The 23085-nt window shown below is 37.8% G+C and overlaps 1 protein-coding gene across 3 annotated transcripts in view; it reads right to left on the bottom strand.

Annotated features, from left to right (window-relative positions):
• Etfa (electron transfer flavoprotein subunit alpha) overlaps positions 1–23085 on the bottom strand; it is a 64434-nt gene that overhangs the window by 12125 nt on the left and 29224 nt on the right. Inside the window, exons 9-11 of one of the 3 annotated variants that reach the window (XM_074061593.1) lie at positions 22088–22170; positions 19446–19538; positions 4844–18278 (exon numbers count right to left, since the gene is read on the bottom strand). In XM_074061593.1, coding sequence (XP_073917694.1) covers positions 19458–19538; positions 22088–22170 — 164 coding nt within the window. In that variant the 3' untranslated portion in view covers positions 4844–18278; positions 19446–19457. Of the gene's footprint in view, positions 1–4843; positions 19539–22087; positions 22171–23085 lie in introns of those variants that run through there. The other 2 variants (XM_074061592.1, XM_074061591.1) reach the window with 2 other exon arrangements.

Here is a 23085-nt window from a genome sequence, read left to right as displayed (position 1 = left end):
GGGTAGGCTGGAGCTGGTCCTGGTAGCTTTTGCAAGGTAGGAAATCTAGGGGAGAGAGAACCCACCCCATGGCTGGGAGCAGGATGGGTTGGTCAGTCTGAAGCAAGAATGGGAGCTGTTGGGAAGAAGTCAAGTCACAGGAAAGGGACGAGGACCAGGGGTACTGGGGTACAGCACAAAGCCACACTATTGCTTGACTCATCCAAAGAGCTCAGGACTGTGATGGACACAGCAATGACCTTGCAGATGGCTATCTGCCGCTGCCTGACAGCCTTGCCATGGGGAAGAGCCCAGGTTCCTGAGCCTCGCTGCTTGGCTCTGCCAGCTAATAACCAGTCATGTAATCTCTCTGTGCCTCACTGCTCTTCTGGAAAACTGGGGTTATAATTATTCTTACTTCATAGGGTAACTGTTGCTTCAGCCCTCAGAAGACCTGGTTTCCCAAGACACACGATGCACGTCCCATGGGTTGTTCAGATAGTGATTCCCTCATTCCACTGCATGGCCAGCAGGGTCCTAAGGTGATCTCAGGACCACCATGTACAGCTGAGGACCTCTGGGCGAAGGGACCACTCATATTGGTCATAACTAACCCACATTTTAATTACAATAATATTCTAACAGATGGGAGCGCAGGGCCTGGAGAGAGGGGAACTTTATAATTTCCATGCAGGAGTCCCGTGAAGTGTGTGGAGTCGTGTGAAGTACAAGTGTTCGGCAACCAGACCCCCCCACCCCATGGTGCAAAGAGCATAATTCTGTAAGTGTACCACACAGGAACAACACGGTGTTAGTGGTCTGACTGTTGCTGCGCCTTACAGGTAACATGAAGATGACTACTTCTCTATGCCCTGTCCTCAAGAAGCTCCCAACAACACAGGGTAAGCAGGGTCATAAGAAAGGAAACGGGATACCTGTGTGAGACAGCCAAGGTCTCTTGTGCCCCCTTGCTTCCTATACCTGCCACCAGGAGGTGAAAAGGGCTTTGGTGGCAGGAAGCAGCTCAGGGGTAGTATCTTTTCTCTTTTTTAGAGGTACTGGAGTTTAAACTCAGGGCCTTGTACCTGTTACTACATGCCTCCAGCCCTTTTGCTTCAGTCATTTTTCACCCAGGACTGGCCTTGGACTGCAATCATCCTATCTGTGCCCACCCCCACACATACACAGCTAGCCAAGATTAAAGATCTGAACCACCATACCTGCCTTGTTGGTTAAGATGGGGGTCTCAGTAACTTTTTGCCTGATCTGGCCTGGAACTGCAATCCTCCTGATCTCTGCTTCCCAACTAGCTGGAATTACAGGTGTAAGCCACCGTGCCCAGCAGAGATGGTTATCTTTATCCTCTGGGAAACAGGAGCCTACTTTTGCATTCTATCCCTTTGTTCCTCAGTCCTTCAGACAAGGCAGGCTTTTTAATGGTTCTAACATGAGGACAAAACTGTAGTCTGAGAAACGTAAGGACTACCGGGATGAATCTTACAACTTTTACAGAAATCTAACCAACCGGAGGGAGGGCTCAGCAGGGTTGGAGCCCTCTCTGAAGATGGCCAGGATTTGGCTCCTTTCTTCAGAAAGTGTGCACTGATACCACTCCTGCACTACCCAAAACTTGTGCAGGAGATCTGGAATTCTCCCAGGAAGCTGCTTGAGAGGCTCAGGGGAAAGCTGCTCCCGTTTGCACACTGCGATTTTAGCTTCACATAGCAGTCTAAGTCAGAGATACTCAGCATAAACATCGCCAGGGTGTAAGCAACATACTGAATTGAAATGTTTTAGTAGTCAATTAAGCTAAAGGAAACAGGCGACTAATTTTAATACTAAAACCTCAACACAGCTACATACGGCCCTGAATCACAGAACAAACTAAAGAGGAGCCTCTCACCTGCTCTCCCACAGCACTGCCCTCAGATCGAGACACAGCAGGGAAGTCTCGGATTAGCTCAGAAGAAGGCTGGTTATAAACTCAGGGAGAGGGAACCAAAAATGACAGTCAACAGCATGACATCACTGCCGAGCATCAGAGGCAGCAGCTGAGACAAGCGCAGCCAGCAGAGACTGACAAATAGACAGTGAAAAGCCATCAGGTGCAGTAATGTAGACCACTGTGGGAAAACCAAAAACAGGTGAAAGCTTCAATGGCTTAACACAGTAACTTTCCACTCTGAACAGCAATTCTCCAGCTATCAAATTTGTTCTTTAGTAAGTTATATTTTTTCTTAACACTCTAGAAAGGCCTGAAATATCTATCCTCAAAACCCTTTAGTTCTCAGGGAGGGCATGGTGGTGCACGTCTGTAATCCCAACTACACAGCAGGCAGAGGCAGGAGGATCATGAGTTCCTTTGCGATCCAGACAAAATTGGTGAGACCCTATCTCAAAAACAAAATACAAACCAAAGGGCTGGGGGCATGGCTCAAGTGGGAGAGGAGCCCTCAGCTCTATCCCCAGTACTGCAAAAGAGAGAAAAAAAAAAGAACACACACACACAATTATCAAAACAACTACCTAAAGAATCTGACTCAAAAAATGAAAATGGAAATTTAAAAATACTGGAAAGAAAGCAATAAAAAAGGCAGAGCCTATCACAATGTGTAGGATGTGGCTAAAATGACAAGAAAATAGTTACAACCTTAGATGCATATGAGAAAGGATGATAGAAAGTTAGTGAGCTAAGTTAGAATTTCTGTCCAAATTACTAAACAGTGCTGCTGTAAGGCTGGGTGAATATCTTCACAAATCTCTAACACAATTTTTGCATAGGAATATACACCCCAGATGCAGGAACCAAGACACATCAAGTTAGCCATATTAAAAGATAAATGGATAGAAGATAATTATATGAGTTTATAATACAAATTCATACACTCATTTTTTTCTAGAATTAGAACAGGATTCTCCCTGCAACAACTTCAGATCTGCTTTACTTTAAACAATGCAGAATGGAAAGAATTAAACATTTACTTTCTGCTTACATGAAATACAGACAGGAGCAGGGTGTTTAAATTTAGAGCATTCAAAGCACAAGCACCAAGTCAATATTGTTTCTACTCTAAAAAAAAAAATTAGGTTTTGAATTTCCTTTCTAACAATGGTCTCCCTTTCTGAGAGAGTTGGGGAAGGGACATGAAAAACTGCATTTCTTCAAAGAAAAAAAATTTAAAGCACATGATATAAGTAGTTCTTTACTAAACTGGAGTGCACACAGCCAGCTGAGTGTGTTCAGAAACAATACCCTAAGCTGCCTGGCACAAGACAAGAGTTTAGAGAATGTCAAGTACTTCCTCGGACTCCTTTACTTGTGGACTAGAGAATGGCCTTGGACAGCAGTGGCCACGCATGTGGAGGACGAATGCCCAGTTAGGAATCTATCACTGCGAATAATGAATGACTCCGAGGAGTAGATTAACTGAACTATATTTTCTAATTATCGTGAGCCTCCTGTGCATTAATATCGCTGTATTTCATCCTGCTGCTCATTTCAAAGGCCAAACCATTTCCTCTATTTTCCAAATTGTGTTTAAGACTCTTCTTTTTGGAAGAGGCTCCAAACCTCAGAGAGCATTATCATTCTATACATTAGACTCCCCAAATTTTATTAACCCTGTGCACTGAAACTCTGTGCCCTCTTACCAACCTCTCTCCAATTCCTGACCCCTTGGCAACTCCATTCTACCTCTTAAAAATCAGGCTTTTTCTTGTGGTACTGGGACTTGAACTCAGGCCCTCATGCTTGCTGGGCAGGCACTCTGTCCCTTGAACACACCCCAGCCCTTTGTGCTTGTTTTTGTTTAGTTTTACTTTTCATATAGCGTCCTGTATTTTTTGCTTGGCCAGCCTCAGACTTTGATCTTCCTGCTTCTGCCACCAGAGTTGCTGTGATCATGGACATGCATCATCACACCTGGCAAAAGGCAGGCTTCTTCTCCCGAGTTCTCTGACTCTAAACTCAGCACTCTGTCTACGAGACCACTTTTCAGTATCACTACAGTACTGGCAATGTGCTTTAACTTCAGTCCACAGTCTACTAAATTCCAGAAAATACATTCATCTTAGAGAAAAACCCTCAAAAAATAAGATCAGATATGGGCCAGCTTATTTGTACACACATATGTATATGTATATATATTTTAAATACTGTCAGTTAGCTTTTATCCTACGTTACTGGAAATAGCCTTATCATAAAGGCCAAAGCCACACCCTTGGGCTCACCTGCCCTCTTCAACTGCACGCATGTCAGTCAGAACGCCTCTAATGCTGACATCAGCAGCTGCAAGGCCATCATGGAGACTGACTTTGAAGAGGCAAGACTCTCAAGTTATTTTTTGTCCTTTTTTGTTGATGATGCTTGTTTCAATTTATGAAACCTATACTGGAAACTAGCTAATACTCCTTAAAGATTTTGACCTGGCTTTCAATGAAGTCAACATCTGCTTCCAAATAACTGTTAAAAGTAAATGTCTAGAAGCAAAGCCAGAAGATCTACTAGAAGAAAAAGCAGCAGTCCTCCTCTCGCCCTGAAGACTTTCCACATCAGTGGACTCTTCATGGCTTGCTAAGCAGGCACTCTGCCCCTCGAGCCACACTTTCAGCTCTTTCTGGTTTAGTTATTTTTGGGACAGGGTCTCATGTTTATGTTGGAGCTGGCCTGGACTGCGATCCTTCTATTTATACTTCCTGCTTGGCTGGGATGATAGGCATGTACCACCAAGCCCAGCTTTGCTTTTTATTGGTTGAGATGGGATCTCATGAACTTTTTGCCTGAGCTGTCCTTGAACCAGCCTGACCTCTGCCTCCCAAAGTAGCTAGGATTATGACATGAGCCACCATGGCCCGCTCATAGATAACATTTTTATAAAAACAATACTAATTTTATTGTGATATACAACTCAAAAGTTTAAGTATAAATCAGAAAAAGTGAAACTTCAGCCCTGGTTCTTTTAGTACTGTTTTTTAATTGCAGATTTCATTTATATAGGATAAATAGCACTGGAAACAGGTCTTCTTCAGAGAATATTTTCACGCCAAAATGTAATCTTAATATTTAAGATTACATGGTTTTCATTTACCTAATTAGATCACAGTTTCCATTTTGGGAAAATATACTTCAAGTACACCTGAAATTATGGAAAGGCAAGTACAAGTGCTGCATATTGGCCACTGTTTCACATGGTTGACTCACACCGACATATTTGGATATGTGCATAACAGACTTCACATGTAATCAAGTCTATTACAAAGCTTTGCACCTTAGCAAAGCTTATTTTGACTATCAAAATTTTTATCGGTGACTTTCTTAATTGATCCAAGTCAAAATATGCTAAATAACATAAATCTATGTGGAATTTTGTAGCTGTAGGGAAACTCTGTGATCATCTATGTAATCTTTTTATTTTAGTGAATGGAAAAAAATCTCAGCCACAGGAAGCAGGTGGCACTAGAGCCCAGGTCTCCCAAGTAGAATTCTTCCTGCTTACCAAGCTTCCTCTTGCCCAGAATTACTGAGCTCGGCCACTGCTTACACAGTCTTTCTTGATGTTTAACTGACATTACTGAGATAACTCCTATGGAGAGAAACCCATTAGAGCAACAAAGCAACCAGAGGAAAAGATTCTAGAGATTTCCCACAAGTGACACATGGAATTCCTGTATGACCCAGCAATTGGACTCCTGAGCTTATACCTAGAAGAACTTACAACAGAGACACAAACAGATACTTGTATGTGAATGTTCATGACAGCATTGTTCTTGATGGCCAAAAGGTCAAAGTAAACAACTCCAGTGTCAGTCAACAGACAAATGGATAAACCAAATATCTATGAACTGGAATATTACTCAGCCATAAGAAGAAATGAAGTTCTGACACAAAGTATAATATGGATGAAATCTGAAACTAAGCTAAGTGAAATAGGCCTGTCATAAAAACACAAGCACTGCATGATTCCACCTATATAAAATATCTAGAACAGGCCAACTGACGAGACAACAGTAGGTCAGTGATTAGCAGTGGTTCAGAAAATAAGGAGTTACTTATTGCCTGGTAAGTGCAGAGTTTTTGTCTGCGGTGACAAAAAGTTGCAGAAATAGCGGTGGTTGTTGCACAACACTGTGGATATAATTAACGTTACTGAATTGTACATTTAAACAAGGTTAAAACAGCCAATTTTATGCTATGGTTCCCCACAATAAAAAGCCATTAGAAAATTATCAACTTGACAGAAACCTTCACAGAATTTTCCATTTTCAAAAAACTTAATTCTAGGATCTTATGGTTTTGATAATGGTCAAAAATAAATAGTTCATATGCAATAATAACAACAGAGAAGTGAGTGTAATAGTTATAGGAATTCTCTGCATTATCTTCACAGTTTTCCTGTAAATCTAAAACTGTCCTTAAAAAGTTTACATATTTTTAAAAAGCAACCTGGGTTGTGACGCTCAGTCCACTTTACTCATAACCTCCTTTAAGCACCATCTAAAGTTAGAAGAACTGGGTTAGAGCTACTACTGTGTAAAATGGTAATGCCAGTGGAAAATAATAACTTTACTATGCATTACCTCTAAAGTAATCCAGCTTCTTTCAAGGAAACCGGACAAAGCCACCTCCTGTTCTGACCCATTTCCCAAGTTCCCTCTCAGACTAAGCTGGGTTAATATTAACTTAAGAGTTAAACTGTGTTGTTCATATGTCTTTTGTACATCTTTGGTCCTGAAGTGAATACATGGATTGAATTACACATGTAAAAGACTCATTATCTGTGGGACACACATTTCCACCTTGCACAGAGTCTCATGTTCTTTTGAGACTCGTATGCATATTTATCATACCTGAAAAAACATGACAAAATAACTTGTTTTTATACAAACAACCCAAAACAATGCAGGGTTGGTTTTTCAGAATAGGGATTTAGCAGTTTTATGCCTTTCAAGCTGGCCTACCATGACAGCTACAGCGGTCTACTCTCATTGATTTTCATGGCAGCTGTTAATTTACACTGACTTCCTACAAGACATGTCAATTTATCATATCGGGGGCACGCTTTTAAACAGCTATAATACATATGCAGAAAAGAATTCTTAAAAATTTAAAAAGTTTTAAAAACTTTAAAAAAATTTAATTTTATATAACAAAAACGATAATGGATAAAATGTCATTGACATCAAGCCTCTGGAATACATTTAGCAAAATCAGTCTGTTAAAAATTAGCTAAGAAAACAAACGAGATATAATTAGAACACCTAATTTTTGGCAATTAAATTATACCATGGAATAATTTATGTCCAAACCGTAGTTGCTAAGTTCTGCAACTTCTTCTTGTCACTTTAAGCTCACGGTGGACTCTGACGACCCAGGCCATGTAATTACCCTAAGAAGCATGCTTAGGGTCTTTCTGGACTGTAGATCCACGCAGCATTTCCCTCCATCCTCTTGGGGATAGCACATCAATTGCTTTCAGCTAAATGCACTCACATATGAATATTTTAGTACAATTTAATGCTTCTATACCAACCCCCAAGGAAAAGAGCATCAATTTGTGAACACAGTTCTCTTGGAGTTAAAAGCCAAGCTAGATAATGCAGTATGAAAGAGGTTGTCAATCTTCAGCTTTTCAGCAAGTTAGAGGGCAGCCCATAAATTCAGTCCCAGTTGTATACAAGTAACTCCATAAAGTTTGTTTGACTTTTCTACACTACTGAATTTTCAAAAGAAAAATCAGAAACAAAATGTAGTATCTTCATAAATTTTCCTAAACTGATATTCATTTGGCAACCCTGATCTTAATTGCAGAATTATAAATGCATAGCTGATCTGCTAATAAAATGCCAAAATGGAGACAAAATAAGCTGTACCCACTAAGAGGGCACACTAGGTAAAAGAACATAATTCCCTGCCATCAGACAGATACCACTTGAGCAACCATCCTCACCATCCACCTCCAGAACACAACAGAAGTCACTTAAAGGTGTTTAAGTCTGCTGGGAAACATAAAAGGTGTAACCTCTGGGAAAACAGTTTGCCAGGTACTGGGAAGCTGAAGAGACCTATAACTGAGTGATTTCAACGAAGGCTATTTCTCTAGTGAATCACTAACCTACAGGGAGACATATATAATCATGGCAACATTATTTGTAAGCAAGAAATTATAGACCACCTACATAACCATCCACTCTTAGGAAAATGGGTAACGTGTGGTCTATTCATATAATCGAATACTGCACATCAATAAAACACAAATGATAAAAGTTACCTGCATTAATACAGATGAATCTCACAAACGCAGAACTAACAACACAAATAGTATGCTACTGATGTGAAGTTTTAAAATACATAGAAAATAAAAATCCACATTAGTGTTCCACAAACACTTACAAATGCTAACATTTGTGTGGTTTGCGGCAGGAGATGCACCGGGCCGGTCGGTCACAAAGCCTGCTGTTCAAAGGCTGCAAGGACCGACATCCGGCACACCTATAAACTCGACTACTATTCAAGTGGAAAAGCTCACTGCACACTGTTTAGGGATCTGTAGGAACACAGTGAAAGGGAAAATGGAATGACAGCCATCAAATTTAGGGTAATGGTTCCTTTTCTTTTTTGCAGTACTAATGACTGAATCCAGAGCCTGTGCACATTAGGCAAGCTCCCTACCATTTGAGCCACACCCTTGGCCCTTTTGTTTTGTATTTTGTTTTTGAGATAGTGTCTCTGGAGCTGGCTCTGAACTTGGGCTCCTCCCGCCTCCCAGTCACTGAGATTACAGCAGTGTACCATCACACCCGGCTGATGAGAGGGAAGAAAAGGCATTCAAGGCAGAGCACCTCAGTGCTTTCCACTGTATTTAATATTACTCTTACAGTTGGTGGTAAGAATGTGTCTTCTGTTTTATTTCTACATAATGTTACATATATTTACATAAATTGATATATAATTTTTAAATGAAAGAATAGGAAATAAAGCAAAAATAGAAAATGTAAGCTACTTTTTCAAACTTAGCCTAGCAAGGGAGGACAAAAGGGTGATAGCTAGGGAGGAAAAAAGGATGCCAGGAAGATGAAGAGTTCTTTTAAAGGTTACAGAAAAGGAAGCAGGGGATGGCAGGCTCCAGAGAACAGGTGGAGAGATCACCATTAGACAAGGAAAGGATTGCAGTTCTCTTTAACATGTAGGTAAGTTGGGTTGTTTGTTTTTGCTTTTGTAGAGTAAGAAAGAATACAGCAAGTTTAGAAGTAGAAGGAAAGGTCAAGGTCTGAGAGTAAGGGGTTTAAAAAATTTGTGACATTTAAAATAATGTAGTTGAAATACTAACAGAAAACAAACCAAAATTCAGTTCTTGTAGATGTGCAGTTGAGAAGCTCCTGAGACCACACAATCCACCAACTATATTCTGGACAAGTAGTCTTTATCCTAGGCTCTAGTTATCTTGCAGAGACTCAGAAGACTGAGAGCATTCCACATACACCACCCGCTTCAACTCCACTCCTTCCTCTTCTGATAAAAACTGTTGGAAGAAGTGTTCCATAACTAAATGGCCAGTCTGCAGACAAAAAAAATTAATTTCTGACCATTGTGGAAATGCTCTTAATATTAGGCAACTGGCCCACATTGAGGAGCACTCTAAGGACAGGCCTATGGAGCTACAGTCCTATTTATAGCAAAGGTATTGTTGAGGAAGTCAATCAATAGTGTCCTCTTTATAAGGACTCAAGGGACACATATCTCTCTGATCTTGATACCACTCCAAATGATGCTTCCCATGTGCAATTAGTTTGTTTTACCTTCGGGACACTAAATCATGGCACTGATCTTGTTTTCCAATACGAATTGATTCTAAAAAAAACCTAAAGCCAAATTTACAAATGGAGAGAACCACACAGAATTTATTTTACTTAAAATCCCTCCCCTAGTTGCAACATATATTTCTAGTCTTTGTTTACCTTCCACCTCATTTTTTTTTTAAGCCATCAAACTTCCACCCATCACCAAGACAGAAAGGTAAAGTCTGACTGCCCTAGATGGAGGGTGGGAATAGAGGAGGAGCACTCTGAGGTCCAGAAAGGACTGCCTAGACTGAGGCCAAATAAGAACAAAGAGCCAAAGCCACCCCCTTACCACAGCCAAGACACTAAGGCTAAAGAGACATGACAACTACAAGCAATATTTGAGCCTAAGGGGATTCTATATTATAATTAATATTAGGCTAACTAATAAAATTGGTATATTAAATATAGAAATTGAAGTTAGGATTTGAATGACAAAATTAGGATATAAAATATAGCTGTACTTTGATTGCATAAGAGAATATTTCCACTCTTAGTAAAACACACACAGAAGTATTTAGGGGTAAAGGCCCACAATGTTATTTACCATGAAACAGGTCAGAGAAAACTGTATGTATTTATGTACACACTCACTGTATTCTATTTTTTAAATTCATTTTTGTAAGGTTGAAATTATTTCCAAATAAAAAGTTAATTAAAAAATAAGGGCTGGTGGGGTGGCTCAAGAGGAAAGAGCATAAGCACGAAACCCCAATGCTGCCAAAATATAAAAACAAAAAGAAGTCATTGTTATAATAGTATGCTGTGGAGTGACTAGTGGTTTCTGACCACTGGGTCTGAATTCTTGCAAGGAGCATGAATCCATAAGAATATGAGGAATTGTTCCAGATATATGAATTCAATAATCTTTCATATGTGTAAATTACTGTGAATGATGAAAAAGCATTTAAAAGTATAACTAAGCTCACAGTATCTTTTGGGTTTTACGTATTTTCTCAAGTAACTGATAATAAAGGTAAAATTATTATTTGGTGAGGATAATAAAACCTAACTTTAAGTGACCCCCTAACTTTTTACTACTTACTATCAGGAAGAGCAGTGGTGATGCTATTACAAAATAGCAACACAACACAGGGTCCTCTAATAATATAAAGTTGAAAGAAAAGTGAACAGAAAAAGACTTAAAAGATTCAGGAGGCTTCAGTGGTAGGGAAAACAGACTCAAATTAAATAAGCATAAATGAGGTACAGTGTTCTGCTTTAAAAACAAAGAAATACTGCATTAGTACCTCATTTAAATAAGGATAAATGAGGTACTGTGTTCTACTTTAAAAACAAAGACATACTGCATTAGTACCAGATGAAAGAGATGAGGTTTAAAAGCAGGCAATCCAAATGGCGGAGGCAGGGGAGACTTTGGATGTTTCCAAGTGTAATTCTTGCCAGCAGTGGATATGACTGCCAAAAATCTAATGCAATATTAAGTAGCATTAATTAAGACATTATTTAGGGAGATAATAACCCAACTTTGTACTAGTCAGAGCACATATGAAGTAATACATTCAATTCTGGGTCTCAGGATTCCTGCTTATGGCCCTGAGGGAACAGCGTGTATCAGACTTATCCTCCTGCTAAAACGATAAACCTGGTTAAAATATAGACAGCAACTGTTTAAATACATCGGAGATTCACCCAAACAGGTAGCACTTGAGGAGCCATCTGTAAGGGAGGGACACACATGGAAATGAGTCCAGCACACAGCTCCCCTTTTCACCTGGAGCATTTGCAGATTCCCCATGAGGATAAAAGCCAATTGAAAAGCTGGCACTATAAGTAAAAACCTGCAGTTTTATTGGTTGAAGAAAACACTATTTGTGGAACTAAACAGTTCCAGAGAAGAGAGAACCACAGAGGGAGAATGGCAAACTCTGCATATAAACTCCACTTGAAAATGGCAGAGCCCTGCATTAGGCACATATGAGGGGACTCTAAGTCACCTATTAGGATAAAAGAACTAAACAGAGGAGGCAGAGTTGGGAATATGGGCTTAGCCACATTAACTGCCTGCTAAAACAAAAACTTAAATGTTCTTAATAGGAATATAACCCACAATTTCTAGAATGTATTCTTCAATGTCTCTACAGTATCATCAACAAGTACTAGACTGGTGGTTCTCAAAACATGGTCCAGACATCCCTGAGAGCCCCAGGAAAAGAGTTATTTTCACAGCAGCATTTAGACAGTGCTTGCCCATCGTTCTCTCATTTTCCCATGAGTGTGTAATGGAGTTTTTGAGGAACTCACCATTCTGATGGACAACAGAATATATATATATATATATTTTTTATTGCTATCGTTCCTAAAAACTTTAGGTAGGTATAAACATAGGTGTGCTCAGTTTGTTCTCGGTATAGTACAGTAGTTTGTGTTCTTATACATACAAATGCTGTAATAAATATTACATTTATTATTGTCCAATAAAGTAGAGTTTGAAACCCCAAAGATTTCCTTATGCCTGCAAGGAAACACAAGTACCCTTTGTGGTCTTATTGGTGACAACATTTGAAAAAACTTTGAAAACTGTTATACATTTTAAAACTTCTCTAAAATGATTTTTATTTTAAAACAAAGGTGACTCATGTTTTCAACCTACAGCTGTAATACCTATGTCTAAAGATGGTGAAAAAGATGTAACTGCTACGAGTTCTCTAATTTTGAAAAGAGGAATCTACTCTAGCTAGCACTTTGTGAAAGCATGAAGAAGGAATGAAAACTGATAAAAGAGATCTTTCTCTTGGTTTCATGGCTGCTAATAATTTACCTCAATATTCTTAGGGAAGGGCAGTGAGAGTCATTTTGAATACAATCATTCAGAATTTAGAGAAAATTTTAAGCATGGACGTGATGAGTTCAAAAGCAGTTCAGTTAGCTTTTCAAGCTAGAGCAGGCCACTGAAGCACCCTAAGTTATCACACCTTAGTGTGCAGAGATTAATAAAGGTGAGTGCTACTATGATAAAGGTGAAGGTTGAAAAGACGACACTGTGGAAGGCCTGCTGAAGAAAATACTAGTGAAATGATGGCCGTAGCATAGCCCACATCCAGAAGCTTGTCAAACAAAAGACTCAGCTGTCAGCGTGACTGTTAAGGGCTTCCATTTATCCGGTGTTAGCACAAACTAATCACTGAAGGATCCTCTTCTTTTGGCAGTGGTGGTGCTGGAGAGCAAACCAGGGCTTTGCATATGCTGGGCAAGCGCTTCACCACTGAGCTTCCCAGCCCCCCCACCCTGAGGAGCTCTACTTACTGCTTGGCAGCACACAGTTGTACGATGGGGTGTACAACTGCTGCTGTGGCACACACCAAGACCACAGCACCAAACTGGACTAGCCACGTTGTGCTCTTCCTAGCCACATGCTCAGTTAACAACAAGCACACCCCTTCACTCAAGAACATCTTCATGAAGAAGCAAGAATTACAAATTCCTTGTCTTGAATATACTGTGTGACAATTTTTGTGAGGTTTCGGCAAGTACTTCTACTGTATACCAAAGCATGATGTCTGTCTTGAGGAAAGCACTCCCGTGATGGTTTGCTCTACACACTGAAGCAACCACTTTTTTCATGAAACACCATCTTTCTCCCAAGAACAACTGACAGACATTTTTGTTTTGGCAGACATTTTATTGAAAATAAAGTGAGCCTGCCAATTCTGAGAAAACAACTAAAAGTATACACTGTCAGGACAAAATCTGAGCTCTTAACTAAGAATTAGAACTCTAATATCCAGCTGGGCATAGTGGCACACACCTGTAATCCCAGCACTAGGGAGACTAAGGGACAGTGATTTCGACACCAGCTTCAGCTACATGGTAAGATTCTGTCTCAAAAACAAAACAGAAGAATCTCAAATGCTTGCATCCATGATGATGAGCTACAAAGACTCTCCTAATGAAATGAGCGCCGATGTTAATGAGAGTGGCTCTCTGATAATGACAGAGGTATCTGAATCTGAAACTCAGTAAATTATCATTTTCTAAATGAACAAGATGTCACAAAACAGTAGCTACTTGGGAGGCTGAGAACACAGTTTGCAGTCAGCCCCAGGCAAATAGCTTGTGAGACCCCATTTCCAAAATAACCAGAGCAAAATGGACTGGAGATGTGTCTCAAGTGCTAGAGCACCTGCTTTGCAAGTGTGAAGCCCTGGGTTCAAACCCCAACCCACCAAAACAAACAAACAAACAAAAATAATAAAAGATCTATTCAAAGTGTAATATAGACCCGCGGATTTTAATAGAAGAGTATGAAAGTTCATTGATATGGTTTCAGATTTTGTGCTGCAAATAACCTTTAGTTAGTACTGCGTGTCAGGTTTGAACGTAGAAGGAGAAGAGTGCTCACAGTTATGTCAGTGGGCTACTAAAGACCCCTTCCTTCCCAGCTATCTATCTGTGTGATGCTGTGTTGTCTTCATACCCTTCAGTCTAACCAATTGAAACATGCTGGAACAGAAATAAGAACCTAGCAGTCTTCTATTAAGCAGATATCAAGCTAAAAATAAAAACGGTATTACTGTTCTCATTAGGTTTCTTTTTTTCTGGAAGACACTTATTCTTATTAAGATGTTATTTATGTAACAACTGGTTTTATTTTGAAATGAATTAAGCAAATATTTAAATCTTCCTCAGTTTTAATTTCTAATACAATAAATATCAATAGATATGACCCATATAAACAAAAGCTCTATGGGAAGCCCCAATGATTTTTAAAAGTAAAAGGGACCATAAGATAAAAAATTTGAGAACCATTATAACACACACGTAATGAATCAAGAAGATGTAAAATACAATCAAAGGAAGACCAGTCCGGAAATGAGCTATAATTAGTACACAAGAATTTAAAAGCAGTTATTATATCGATGGTCAAGGATGTAAAAGAAAGACATCAGTAATGATTGAACAGATAAGAAATCTCAGTAGAGAAATAAAATTAATAAAACAAAAAACCAGTGCAAATCTAGGACTTAAAAACACAAGACCTGAGATAAGAAAGTCTCTGAAAGGATTTAATAACATATTAGACACCACAGAAGAGTCAGCAAGTTTGAATATAGACCTATAGAAGTCATCAAATCTGAAGAACAGAGAGAAAAATGATGAAGAAATGGACAGTAACTTTTGAAAAAAACGTCAAAATACCTAAAGTATATGAAACTGGAATGCAAGAATGAAAGTAGAAGAAAAAAAATGGCAGAAAAATAACATAAAACTTCCCAAATGTAAGGAACATTACCAAATTCATTCTTTATAAAGCCAGTATTACCCTGATACCAAAACCAGACAAGGACATGACAACAAAAAAAGAGAAAATTATAGAGTAATTATTTTGATGAACATAAATGCAAAAATACTTAATAAAATTCTTGTAAACCAAATTCAAAAACACATTAAAAAGATCATACATTATGATCAAGTTGGTTTCACTGAAGGGATGCAAAGATGGTTCAACATATGCAAATCTGTAAATGTAATATAACACATAAACAGAATCAGGATAAAAGCCCATGATCCCCTCACTAGATACAGAAAAGGCCTTTGACAAAATTAACACCCTTCATGATAAAAGCTTTGAAGAAACTAGGAGCAGAAGGAAGGTACCACAACATAATAAAAGCCGTGTATGACAAAACTAGAGCCAACATCACACTAAATGGACAAAACTGAAACCATTTCCTCTATGTGTCCACTCTCCCCACTCTTATTCAATACAGTACTAGAATTCCTAGCCAGAGCTGTAAGAAATAAAAGGGATTCAAAGAGGGAGTCAAATTATCCCTATTCTCAAATGATATGATCCTATACTTACAAGGCCCTAAAAATTCCACCAAAAAATTTCCAAATCGGTAACCGCTTTCAGCAATGCAGCAGGTTAAAAATCAGTACACAAAAATCAGTAACTCTTATATACTAACCATGAATAGGCTGAGAAAGAAATCAGGAAAACAATTCCATTCATAATAGCCTCAAATTGCCTTAAAAACACACATGAATGTTTAATGTAAAAACTAGTATCAATCAGAGAAGGAACCACCACAAAAGAATGGAAGGAACAGTCCACCAGGCTCACACAGGCCCATCAGTGCACATTCATACCAAACAGAGTGGGAAACCTTATAATTCACAGGACATCAAGCAGGTGCTGCCTCAATAGAAGGGAAAAGTTAACCCTAGTTTAAAGGCTATTGTCCTGTTCCTACATAATAAATCTTAAAGGCAAAATTCTAAAGAATCAAACTGTTGCAAGAAACTTCAAGTGCATCCCAAAACAAAGCCCAAGAATATTTACAGAAATGCAAAAATATTCAACATCTACCAAAGTAAAATTCGCAATGGCCAGCACGCCAAGACAAAATACAGAAAAGATGGAGCAAAATATGAACCATAATGAGAAGAAAATTCAGCTGACATCAACCTCAAACTGAAAAAGATGAAAGAACTGGTGAAGGGGTATATAAAGTTATTACAACTAGATCCCAGATGTTCAAGAAGGAAGAGAAAAAGATGAAAATTAGATGTAGAGACACAAAAGATATAAAAAGACCCAAGTCAAGTCAAACTTCTAGAGATAAAAACTATAAGGTCTGAGATAAAAAATAATTAGATGGAATTAACAGATTAGACATTGCAAAAAAAAAAAATAAGATTAATGACTTGGAGATATGGCAAAAGAAATTATCCAACATGGAACACAGAACTGAAATGGGATAAAAGTGGACAGAGCACTGGTGAGCTGAGGATAATTTTAGGAGACTTAGCTAAATATACATAATTAGAGTATAAAAACTATTTGAAAAATAATAATCAAAAATGCCAAATTTGACAAGAATTATAAATGTACAGCACTAAGCTTGACAAGTTCCAAAAGTAAGAAATGAGAAGAAAATTTCAACACAGCACATCATGGTCCATCTGCCAGAAGAGTGGTAGATTCTTAAAGCAATCAGAGAAAAATAAATGAACCAAGGGTCTAGCATAAAGCAGAGATTGTCAAAATATGCAAAGAAGCAAGACTCAACCATCTGTTATCTAAAAGACATACAGTTTAAATATATAGAAAAAGATACACTGAAAGGGAAGGGATTTAAAAAGGTGACACCACAGTTTATTACCAGAAGTAGACTTCAAGACAAAGAGTACTACCAAAGGTGAAGATACTGTTTAATAAACATAATGTTTAAAGGATCAATTTGTCAGGAAGACAGAACAATTATAAATATACATGTGTCCAATAATAAGAGTTCCAAATTATACCAAGCAAAGACTGACAAAACTGGTGAAAAATTTAAAAATCACAAATCTGGTTGGAGTTTTAATCTTCTGCTAGAAACCAGAGAACAGCTAGACCCAAACAATTTGGTAAGGGCATAAAAGATTCAGAGTAAAGGTCAGCAAACTTTATCTGTAAAGGGTTATCTAATCCGTGTTTGGGGTTATGGACCACGGAACTCTTCTGCTGTACAGCAAAAGCATCTGCAGACAAGTAAGTATGTGAATGAGTGTGCTACATTTTCCACTAAACCCTGATGCAAAGAAAAAAAGGAGGCAGCCCAGTTTGACCTGTTGACGTAACATTTCACAACTTTACACCCAAAGACTGCAGAACATACATTTTTCTCAGGTGCACATGGTAGGTTCACTAAAACAGCACATATATGGGGCATAAAATAAGTCTCAACAAAATTTAAGACTAAACTATTATGAGATGTTCTCTGAGCACAGTGAAATCAATAACAGAAGCTTATCTAAGAAAACTGCACACTTCTACATCTTTAAATTAGAAATTACTTTGAGATGAACAATAAAAACATCCAAATTTGTGGGACAGCTAAAAGAGTGCTTGGAGGAAAACATTTAGCTTTAATATTTACATTTAAAAACAGAAAACTACAGAATTGATGAAGTAAAGTTCTACTTATAAGCACAGTGAGCCCAAATGACTTAGAAGGAAGAAAATAAAGAGCATAAATCAATAAAATGGAAAACAGACAAACGATGCAAAAAATTAACAAGGACAAAAGCTGGCTCCCTGTTTAGTGCTCTGAAAAGATGGTCTGGCAATTTCTCAAAAGGTGAAACACAGAGTTATCATGTGATCCAACAACTCCACTCTGAGGTATCTACATGAAAGAAATGAAAATACGTCCACACAAAAACTTGTACATGAATGTTAATTCCAGCTTTATTTACAACAGTTAAGAAGTGAAAACAACCCAAATGTCCATCATTGATGAATCCGTAAATGAAATGCAGTGTATTCAGATGGCAGTTAGCCAAAGGACCAAACATCAGATGGTCTGTGCATCATAAACAAGATGCCCACAACAGACGCGTCCCTATAGTCGCACAGTGCTGACAGGGGAGTCCGGAAAAACAGATGTATGGAGTTCCTTTTGGGACAATGAAAGTATTCTGAAACTGACCAAAGTGATTGCTGTACAACTCTGTAAATACACAAAGTCAATGAATTGCACTGTAAAAGGGTAAATTGCTTGGTATGTGAATTATACTTCAATAAAATTATTATTTTTAGAAGCTGATCACTAAAATTATTTTTAAAAGTTTTATAAACACAGTCTAATAAGGAGAGAACAAAACAAGAGAAGAGAAGCTACCAATATCAGAAATGAAAGGGAGACTACCATACCAGACCTTATGGACAAAAGTTAGATAAGGAGACATTATAAACATCCCCTAATACATTGGACAATGTGGAACAAATGGGTCAATTCCCAGAAACATACCCCTTACCAAAACTGACTCAAAATAAAATAAAACCTGAAAAGCCCAAGATATACTAAGTGTGTTGTAAATACTCCAATAAAGAAAATTCTAGGCTCAAATGTCTGCACGAATGAATTCTATCCAACATTTAAGGAAAAAACAAAAAACAAAAAAATCAAGCTTACACAAACTCATTCAGAAAATAAGAGTAGGAAAGACATCTTCAACCTGTTTTGTGAAATCACGAAGTTGTTTTAAAAAAGAAAATTATCAGATATTCTACTACAGACCCAAATATTCTTAACAAAATCAGTCAATCAAAACCAGCAATATATTAGAAGGAGAACATACCATGATCAACCAGGGCTTATCACAGTAATTCAAAGTGGCCTAACATTCAAAATTCAAGCAATATATTAACAGAATTTTAAAAAACAATAATTTCAATAGATGCAGAAAAAAATCTGACAAAATTCAACAAAGGCATTCATGATAAAAACTCTTCTAGTAAGTTAGGAATAGAAAAGCAGCAGTTCCTTGATTGGGTATCATTAAGAAACAGATAAGGCATACACTGGGAGAAAACAGATGTAAAACACACAAGAAACTCACCGCCAAAATATATAAAAAATACTTAACAAGTAATTCAATTAATAAAGACAAAGATTTGAATACATTCTTCATAAACAGAACTCTAAATGGCCAGTAATACAACAGCTGTTCTATAATCTCCACAATTCCCTCATGAAGCCAGGAACATTGGCTCATACCTATAATCCCAGCTACTCTGGAGACAGAGATGGTGAAGATTTCGGTTCAAGGTCAGCCTAAGCAAAAAGTTAGCATGATTTCATCTTAACCAACAAGCCAGGGGTGGTGCTTCATACCTGTAATTCCAGCTATACAAGAGGCCATAGGTAGGAGGATTGTAGTCTGAGGCCACCCCAAGCAAAAAGTGCAAGACCCCATCTGAAAAATAACTAAAAGTAAATAAGGGCTGGGGCCATGGTTAAAGTGGCAGGGTGCCTGCCTAGCAAATACAAAGCCCCAAGTTCAAACCCCAATGCCACAAAAATAAAAAATCCCTCAGGAAGTGAAAGTCAAATTAGGGAACTAAGATTGAGGCACACAAGACAAATATATGGGTCAAAAGATTCTAAACAAGACCCTTTTACGCTAAAGGACATTACTGAAATGAGGCAAACTCTGGGTAGTTAAGGCTGCTTGGTGCTTATGTAGAGTGTCATAACTAATACACTTGGAGGTGACAGGCCACCATCTCAGCAACTTATTCTCAAATGGACCATAAAATTTTGCAGTTTGTAATTGCAAATTTTTTGTAAATTTGAGATTGCTTCCAAAAAAGTTATAGAGCCTTAAAAAACAAAAATAAACACACACACACAAACACATACATAACACAAATACATACACATCCATGCCCAGCCCGAGTTAATAAATTAGAATTCTCTGAGGTGTTGTATGATTTATGGTAAAGTCTTCAAAGCATTCAATATGTTTAATTTCCTTATGAAAAAAAACCCCACAGTTCCATCCATATCCATAAGAGTAATGTGGAATAAAGCTAACTATGAAATTTATTTGCAATATAAGGATGACAGAACCACTCCCTGCCACTCTGCTATTCTACTTAATAACTACAAATGTTCCCTTTCTGTCAAAATAAGTAAGTTTGTCTGCTACCTAAGTGTGTACCTCTGAATTTCTTGTTCAAGTTTTTATTAGAAAGGTTATTGGCCTTTTATGAATTCAGGACTGAAGATGTCTACACACGTAAAACTGGGCAAGCAAGAGTTCCACAAAAAAAAAAATATGACGTGTGCCACACCTAATTAAGTGCCACAGACAGCCCAAACTCATCTGCTCCATAAATCCACTTTTACAGTCATCAGACCATGGTGTAGTGACAAGCCAGTCACACGGTGTTCTGACTTAATTTATGAATAGTTTTAGAGCCTAAATTCAGGTTTGAGATCTTAGCTGACTTTAAATAAGCTGAAAAACCCAAAAAGAAGAAAGATTGCTTCACTGGACTTTGTCAATATTAAACATTTCTGCTCATCAGAAAAAAAAAAATGAACAGAGAAGCCCTAGCCTGGCAAAAATATTCATAGTACACACCCAACAAAGAATTTGCATGCAGGTTTTATAAATAACTGCTAGAAGAGATGATAAAAAAGACCATCCAATCTTAAAAGGGAAAAAGCCTCAAACAGGTACTTCAAAACAAACTTCAAAGATAAGCCTTAAAAAATTTGGGCACTAAGATACAATTTTTTTATGGATATGACTAATTCTAGTTTTGCTAAAGTGACAAACACATTTGTTCTGAATTACACAAAAACATAGTTTCCTCTTATAATACAGGTTTAAACTGGTTAAAAGTAACATTCACTGAAAGCTTCTATTACCTAAGAAATGTGAACAGCCATTAGATGTTTTAAGTGATTTGATTTGAAACGAGAATTTCCTTTTTTTTTTTTTTTTTTGGTGGGACTTGGATTTGAAGCACTTGGGAGGTGGGTACTGGGGGTTGAATTCAGGGCCTCCCAGTTGCCACTCCACCAACCCTTTTGTCTGTTGGGTATTTTTGACATAGGGTCTCACTTTTTCCTGGGCTGGCCTTGAACTGCAATCTTCATGATCTCTGCCTTCTGAGTAGCTAGGCTTACAGGCGTGAGCCACTGGTGCCTGGCTCCTACTTTTCCTTTTTAAGGTTTGCAGAAATTTAATGTAAGAGAATGACAGAAGAGATAAATTTAAGTAAGATATATTGCAAGCACTTTTGTAAATGTCACGATGTACCCCTGTACAACAATAATATAATAAAAAAATTATTTAAAAAGGATATGCCAGTATTACTTATCTATATAGATCAGAATTTTCTGAAACTCTGCATTTTGTCTAAATGCAGAAATAAACTGGTGTTCAGAAGATTTAAGACTAAAGTTGTCATTCAGAGTTCCCCATCACAAAATTCTGTGTTCATTAAAAATAGGTTCGCTGTTCTTACTTATTAACAAATAAATGTTATCAGTGTGAATTTGCAAAATCAACTTAATAATAAAATAATGAGCTAGAGATGTAGTTCAGTGGTAGAGAGCTTGCCTAGCATGCACAAAGCCCTGGAATTAATTTCTAACACCACACACACACACACACACACACACACACACACACACACACACACACTCAAACACGCTCACATACACACACACAAAGTGTTAATTTTACAAGTTTTATATTTGATACTGTGATATGACTTCATTTGATGAAGTGTTCTACTGCTTTCAAAAATTTGAAATAATTCTGAATTAAAGAACTGCTAAGCATTTTATTGAGACCAAGAAATCCACAGACCTTGTAAGAAGGACACATTCACCATTGTAAAGGCTAACTGCTTAGGAACACTGAGTAAGATATAAATCACTGAGATTATTGTTCAACAAATACACATGGTGCTTGTCCCCCTAGAATTCTGCATGGCATATTTTATTGCGATACTTACTGGGGCCACTATTTTTCCTGTCTGACCAACTTGCATGTCATTGGGAACAAAGCCAGCATCAACAGCAGCACGGGAAGCACCAACTAAGGGGAAAAAAATTGTTATTTTTTTTCAAGCGCTATTATTCAGCAAGTGAGATATTTACTAATAATTATAAACAAAGACATTAATATAGTACAGCTAGAAACTTATTGTATAAAGGACTTACTTTTGAAAAAAGTCTGTCACTGATTAAGAGTTCTAAGTACTAGGTATTTGTGCATTTTTGAAGAAAATACCTTCTATTTATAACCACAATTTTAAAATTGGCTGAATTATGCTGCTTGTTTTATCAAAAAGACATTCATAAAACCCACATAATAATCTATGTACCTTGTCATACACAATGCTTGTTCTTTATGTAGTAACTTTGTAACTTTTGAGGAAAAGTGCTGTAATATTATTAGCTCTGTGACCAGATAAAGAAAGTTACATATAATACAAGATAAAGGTTTAATCAATATTTGCTGTCAATCAATAAATAAAAATTTAACTGATTTTCTATCCTTATTCATCAGGTGTCAATAAGGAGCCCTGTTCTTGAAGTAAAACAATTCCTTCCCCAGAAAGAGTCAAGAATGAGCCTGAAACACCACCAACAACAGGTGTTGGCGAGGATGTGGGGAAAAAGGAACCCTCTTACACTGTTGGTGGGAATGTAGACTAGTACAACCACTCTGGAAAAAAAAATTTGGAGGCTACTTAAAAAGCTAGACATCGATCTACCATTTGATCCAGTAATACCACTCTTGGGGATATACCCAAAAGACTGTTACTCCAGAGGCACCTGCACACCCATGTTTATTGCGGCACTATTCACAATAGCCAAGTTATGGAAACAGCCAAGATGCCCCACCACTGACGAATGGATTAAGAAAATGTGGTATCTATACACAATGGAATTTTATGCAGCCATGAAGAAGAACGAAATGTTATCATTCGCTGGTAAATGGATGGAA

Source organism: Castor canadensis, chromosome 19 (genome assembly GCF_047511655.1).
Source record: "Castor canadensis chromosome 19, mCasCan1.hap1v2, whole genome shotgun sequence".
NCBI lineage: Eukaryota > Metazoa > Chordata > Mammalia > Rodentia > Castoridae > Castor > Castor canadensis.
This window is presented reverse-complemented; position numbering and strand designations above follow the sequence as displayed.